The sequence below is a fragment of the Dipteris shenzhenensis genome, chromosome 3 (genome assembly GCF_047967505.1).
Source record: "Dipteris shenzhenensis isolate YYH24624 ecotype China chromosome 3, Dip_SZ_1.0, whole genome shotgun sequence".
In the NCBI taxonomy this organism is placed as follows: Eukaryota; Viridiplantae; Streptophyta; class Polypodiopsida; order Gleicheniales; family Dipteridaceae; genus Dipteris; species Dipteris shenzhenensis.
Genome location: NC_141598.1, coordinates 37,308,722 through 37,314,721, shown reverse-complemented (window position 1 = coordinate 37,314,721; position 6,000 = coordinate 37,308,722). Strand labels below are relative to the sequence as shown.

Genomic DNA, 6,000 nt, shown 5'->3' with positions numbered 1-6,000 from the left:
CGTAACCATGTACATACTCATACAACCCCCAAGAAATTATAAAATGCAATTTTGTACTTATTTCCCTCCTTGACATGAATCATGTGGTATTCAGGTCTGAGATCTACCTTTGTGAAGAATTTGCACCCCAATACTTCGCTACTATGCAAGCACCATGTACATACTCATACAACCCCCCCCCCCAAATTATAAAATGCAATTTTATACTTATTTCCCTCCTTGACGTGAATCATGTGGTATTTAGCTCTGAGATCTACCTTTGTGAAGAATTTGCACCCTAATACTTCGCTACTATGCAAGCACCAAATTTGACATTTTCAGATCTTACTGTGCAATGCTCATGCCAATCATCCTTAAATTCATAACCTATGCACACACATCTAAAACGTGCATTAAATCTGTTTTTGACATGAGCTTGTTAATTTGGAGAGCGTGTGTATTACATTCATCACCTTACAACTCGCGCCTCAAGATTCACAAAGCTGAGGTCAATCATTAGAAACTTGTCGAAAGTATTCACATTAAATGCAAAGCTAAAGATGAGGAATAACACTTACCCTCGTTGTCATTCTGAAGAGAAGTCAATGCGACATTGCCTTTGGGACTACAATCAAGCGAGAATTGTTTGGAAAGGAGTTGCTTGGATACTCAGCATTTTTCATACTTCCCCCTTTCTTCATGACTTGGGGCTCAGTCGCATGGTTATCCCTTACTGGGCCCCAGGTGTTTTATGAAGGTGAGCCTTCTTCTTGGACACTCTCGATCCGCTGACAGGAGATAGAGCCATGTTCTCTTCAGGATGTACCACATATTCCTTTCAGAGCTTCACATGTTTCAGTGGACACCTCTTGGGAGATTTTGGCTAGCATTTCCTCTTGGCACATTTGGAGAGCCAGATGCACAAAGGGCCTTGGATGACACCCAGATACACCCATCATAGGTGTTCACTGGTATTTGGAGTGACACGATTCACTCTTTGATAGCCATATGGGCTAGCATGCAGAACCCTTCACGAAGAGCCTCTTCTAGGAGGACTGTATTTCTTCGAGTTTGGAGGGGTTCTCCCTTTTTCTCGGAGGTTGCTACCGGATTGAGATGGCACTATCAGCCCCAATCCTTTCTTTTTGGCTCTTGAGCATTTCATGCATTGCATGGTGTATCCCGTATTCCCGTATGGAGCTTGCTCTAATGGTTTTCTTTAATACTTAATAGAAGTCTCTTTTTTGAAAAAAAAATGAGCAATAATGAATCTCATAACAACTGAAAAAGAAAGAAAGGGCTTCCTTGAGAATAGAAACTTTAATAGTACTTACAAGGGCAGACTTCGCCAACTGGTCTGTTGGTGTTCTTCATGGAAAATCCAGCCCCAAGACAGTTCTAATGCCAAACACACACATCACTAAGGTACTCATGATGCGATTTCTGGAGTAGTTGTGCCTTGGACACTTCTGCCTTTTCTGGTGTAGATCACTTATCCAAACGCCACCTTTGTTTCACAACCTCCTCCAGAACAAGGCACAGCCACCTTCTATTTAGACTTTCTTACTCGGATAGCAGTTTATAGCCAACTAGATTCGGAGGTGACAACACAATATCAACCCCAACCACCTTCTATCGCCTTGAAGTCTCATTTTTCTGCGTACCACACAATCGCTCCCCAAAAAATAATCCTCTGTAAGTTTCAATAGACAGAAGAGTCCTCTGCTGCAGCACCTTGCCCAAGATGCCTAAAACGTAACTCCTGTTGGTGGTGATAATAATCAAAAACTGTCAAAAACTGCATTGCACTTTGTGCCTGCAGTTGGTATATCCTTCAACATAGCTTCTCAAGATTACAGAGGTGTGAGTTTGGCAATCTTCAATCCATGTTCAGCCAAAGAGATCTTTCAAATGGCTCTCACATACAACATCAGCTCCAAGCAAAGAATTGGTTTCGTTATGCTTGCATAGAAAATAATTGCCAATAATACATCTTTCTAGCCGCAATATCTTAAGTGTCTCACTACAAATGAGAGCATATAGTCACAGTCATGTAGGTTACAATTTTATTGATAATCTTCACTTTGAAAAGAATGTAGGACTCTACCCAAAGTTACATGGGGACCCTCGTTGGTTAAAAAAGAGGGATTTCTGACCTGTCTTAAAAAAAGAACTTACAGCTCTGTAGTCTGGACTACAAAAGAATATCTATATACAACAGGCCTCAACTGATACAAACCAAGCCAAAAAGCATCACAACAAAAAATCGTGATCGTACTGGGAGCTTTCACTCGTTAGCCGCCTTGGTGGTTTCATGCTAGCTCTACGAGCCACATCCCAAGCTCTCTGTGGAGTTGCAACACCCTCTTGTGATGCAAAGAAAGAGTCAAAGCAAGGAGAATCAAATGAATACCCAGTGTGTCTAGACATTTCCCTAGGAAGCTGAGCCAAAGCAAAACTTCGCTGCTCTTCTGCTGTAAGATGAGGTGGAGACTCAGCCATTGACCACATCTCAACTTGACTACCCGAAACCTTGTCCGACTCCTGAATGATCTGGTAATCATAAGGAGAGAACCATCTCTGCATCCTGTTTCCAAAAAATGATACAGAAACATTTTCCCAACAGGAACACATGAATTTAGATCATTCAAGTTAGATAGAGAACTCATGTTTGAGAATGCTTCACGTAAACCTATGAGCTTACCCTTGAAAGACAAAGTCTCCAAAGAGTGCTGTGATTGGCACTAACAGAATCAAAATCCAAAAATACCAAGTGCCCATCAAAATAAAAATGACTCCAAAAACATTCTCCTGAACGTCAGACCAGAAGCTTGATCAGAAAAAGAATTCAAAGGTTATTAATGCTTTCTTGTGTTCAAGAATATGATATTAAAATGATTACCTGTTTATCCAGTTTGTTCCTTAATCCTGAGTAAAAGAAAACAAAAATAAACCAGGAGACGATGCTGCCAATGATGCTTATCAAATGCCATTTTGTCACAAAAGTGCAAGCCATCAACAGCCGCAGGTTGACTGTAATAACTATACAGGTGAATGCCATAGTGCTCACATCCCACACGCCAAGTGTCCTGCTGGAACTGTTCTGACCTCCCATTCCAGCCCTTGTAGGGAAATAGAAAAATATAACAGATTGGTAGACAGCAGCCACAGCCCACACAGATAGGACCTGCCACTTGAAAAACGCATTTTCTATTCCAGCTTTATACAAATGAGGATACTGTTTTGATTGAGATGCATTCACATCCTGCATATATTTAAGCCACATTTATGGTCAGTAGTTCACCTTGCCGCTGAGTGTGAGGAAATGGTCACAATAGCCACTCCATATTCAAAGGTTGAGATCATACCTTGTCAAAAATCCCTACTACAATCACAGGAAGTGCAGTAAAAAGTACATTGTATAATGACTGAAACCAATCATCATAGAACCGCTGTCCCGAAAAGCCAGTGTAGAGGCTGAACCAAAATTGTGTTAATGTAAAGGCGAGGTTCTTGTAAAAGAAATAAGCAACCACCTGCCAACATAGATATCACTATAGATCTGGAGTCCGAAACATCTATCTAGACTTAATTCCCAATATAATAACTAGATACAATAGCAGTCAGAATCACAAATTGACGTAAATTCCTGTGAGGTATTTCAAAGAGCACAAAATAGAAATAAGACCTTCGAGATTCTTATGTATGACCACCGGCCATGAATGAGAAGTAAATCTGTTAAATACCGAAATTGTGCAATAGCGAAATCACTAGCCATGACAGCCTGCATTCCTTCCAAGCCACTTATCCCCACACCAATATGTGCAGCTTGAATCATGCTCACATCATTCGCACCATCACCAATGCTGAGGGTAATCTTTTTGGCACCATCCCTAATTAGGCTAGTAACCTGCACAGCACAGAAGAAAGCTAGAACGTTACCAACTGTACCAAATTACTCTACCCCCAAAACACACACGCACCTCCATCCTCCACTGCATGTGCACAGGCATGCATGCACTTGTGCACCCGTATGCACACAATGCATCTATGGATCAGAGTGTATGTATGTGTGAAGAGTAGCAGATAACATTGAACATTACCAACTGTACCAAATTACTCTACAAATCCCCCCTGCCCCCCAACACACACGTCCACCTCCATCCTAGACTCTAGGTGCGCAGGCATGTGTGCACGCGTGCACCCTCATGCACACAATGTATCCACTTGTGTGTGCGTGCGTGCATGCGTGTGTGTGTGTGTGTGTGGGCGTTGGAGAGCAATGGAGATCTCCTCCTATGCACAGCCCGCCTCGTCTTCCTCCTTGACCCCGTCCGTACAGCTCACGTCCGTGCAGTCCCCTCCTACGACCATGCTGCCTGCTCCGCCTTCCGTACAGCTGCCGTCAGCTGTACGGATTTCCGTACCTCCTACGCTCAGCCTGCCTTCAGTACCGTCGCCCGTACAGGCCGTACGGTCGACTGCTCCGTCTTCCGTACCACTTCCGCTCAGCCTGCCTTCCGTACTGCCGCCCGTACCACCTCCCGTACGTTCTCCGTTCATTGAAGATTCTCCCGTACAGTCAGTCATCCCTGCTGTACGGGCTTCCATACAGGCTGTACGGTCGACTGTACAGCCTGTACGGACGACCGTACAGCTTGCAGAGTCCCCTGCGCAGCCTTCTCCTTCTTTTATTTTCTCTGCTTCGGCACCTCCCTCTACCTCTGCTCCTACTCAGGTATTTCTTCGCCGAAAGCATGGTGGTCTGCCTGCCTCTCCTCTCGTCAAATCAGCAAAGCTGGATGGTTCTGATGGCCCTTCTTCATCGCTCCAGCTGGGTCTTCTTCGCCAATTGTGTTCTGCCTCTGTCACAGAATTTCCTTCATCGACTTCCCCGCTTGTTTGCTCCTTGGATTCTGCCCTTTTGGTCTCTGGTCTTCAACAAGCTCAACAATTTGGAGTCTGCCTCTACTTCATGGGCAGGGTTTTATCATCAGCTCAGCTCCGTCATTGGGCTGATGTTGCAGTGGGTCTAGATTGTATTTCTTCCTTTGTCTTTCTAGGCAGGATTTTACTATGCCCAGTGCTCTTCGATTGAGGTGATAGAGCGCCTTGTTACTGATGTTGGTGTTCTTGGAGCGGGTTTCTTTGCTTATGTTATGCCCTGGGATCCACTTTTCGATCCTTCTGCAACACTGCATGTTTCCATTTTGCAGTGAGAGTAATCCAAACCGGACAGTGAGTCAGAATACTTTTGATATGTAAATGGATTACTCTCCTCCAGCTTGATATGTAATATTTTACTTGGTTACCTCATGACTTTTGCTCGGAGGTTTTACTTGTACTTATTGGTGGGTTTTTACCTCTTTTGAGGTTTCCCACACATAAATATAAAGATTTCACTGAAAACAAAAGTGTGTGTGTGTGTTGAGGGGGGGCGGGGGGGCTGAGAGAGAGGTCTTACTTCTGTGATTATTGACCAGAGAAATATTGAACAGCTAGATTTCTACCCAGATGGATGTGGATGATAGAACATTTGACCAAGGGAAGAATAGGTCTCATCTTCACAAGTAGATAGCTCAAAACTGATCTTCTTTCATGCATGATGATTCCCACCTTTTTTCTTTGTTTTCGCATCACATCAGTGCCCCCTTCAATCACATGGTAGATAAGATTCATTTTTGTCAAGAGGTCCCTAATCCTCTAGAGTGCACAATTGGAGATTCTAGGTGGGCAGGTAGGAGTGCAAAGGGCTGCAAGGGAAGGAGGCGGAAATAAGGCGGCTGCAAGCTGCAGGAAGAAGGGATGAAGTGGCAGCTATGGAAGGTGGCTCTGATACCATGTTAGAGACATGGTGTGAGGGGGAGAGAGAGAGAGAGAGAGAGAGAGAGAGGCTAGGGAGTGAAGAAGTAATACTCAAATGAAGACATAATGAAGGCTTTCATTCATTCATCAAGTATATCAAGACAAGTGAAGTACAAGCCTTATGTAGGCTACTCACTCACACTCTAGCACCTAGAG

At 43.8% G+C, this 6,000-nt stretch overlaps 1 protein-coding gene across 1 annotated transcript in view; it reads right to left on the bottom strand.

The window, feature by feature from the left end:
* Nucleotides 1-1,322: 1,322 nt before the first annotated feature.
* Nucleotides 1,323-6,000, bottom strand: part of ALA3 (aminophospholipid ATPase 3) — a 121,427-nt gene continuing 116,749 nt past the window's right edge. Inside the window, exons 23-27 of the mRNA XM_087400971.1 lie at nt 3,668-3,889; nt 3,348-3,515; nt 2,882-3,244; nt 2,684-2,790; nt 1,323-2,566 (exon numbers count right to left, since the gene is read on the bottom strand). Of these exons, the coding sequence (XP_087257097.1) occupies nt 2,233-2,566; nt 2,684-2,790; nt 2,882-3,244; nt 3,348-3,515; nt 3,668-3,889 (1,194 nt within the window). The 3' untranslated portion in view covers nt 1,323-2,232. The remainder of the gene's footprint in view (nt 2,567-2,683; nt 2,791-2,881; nt 3,245-3,347; nt 3,516-3,667; nt 3,890-6,000) is intronic.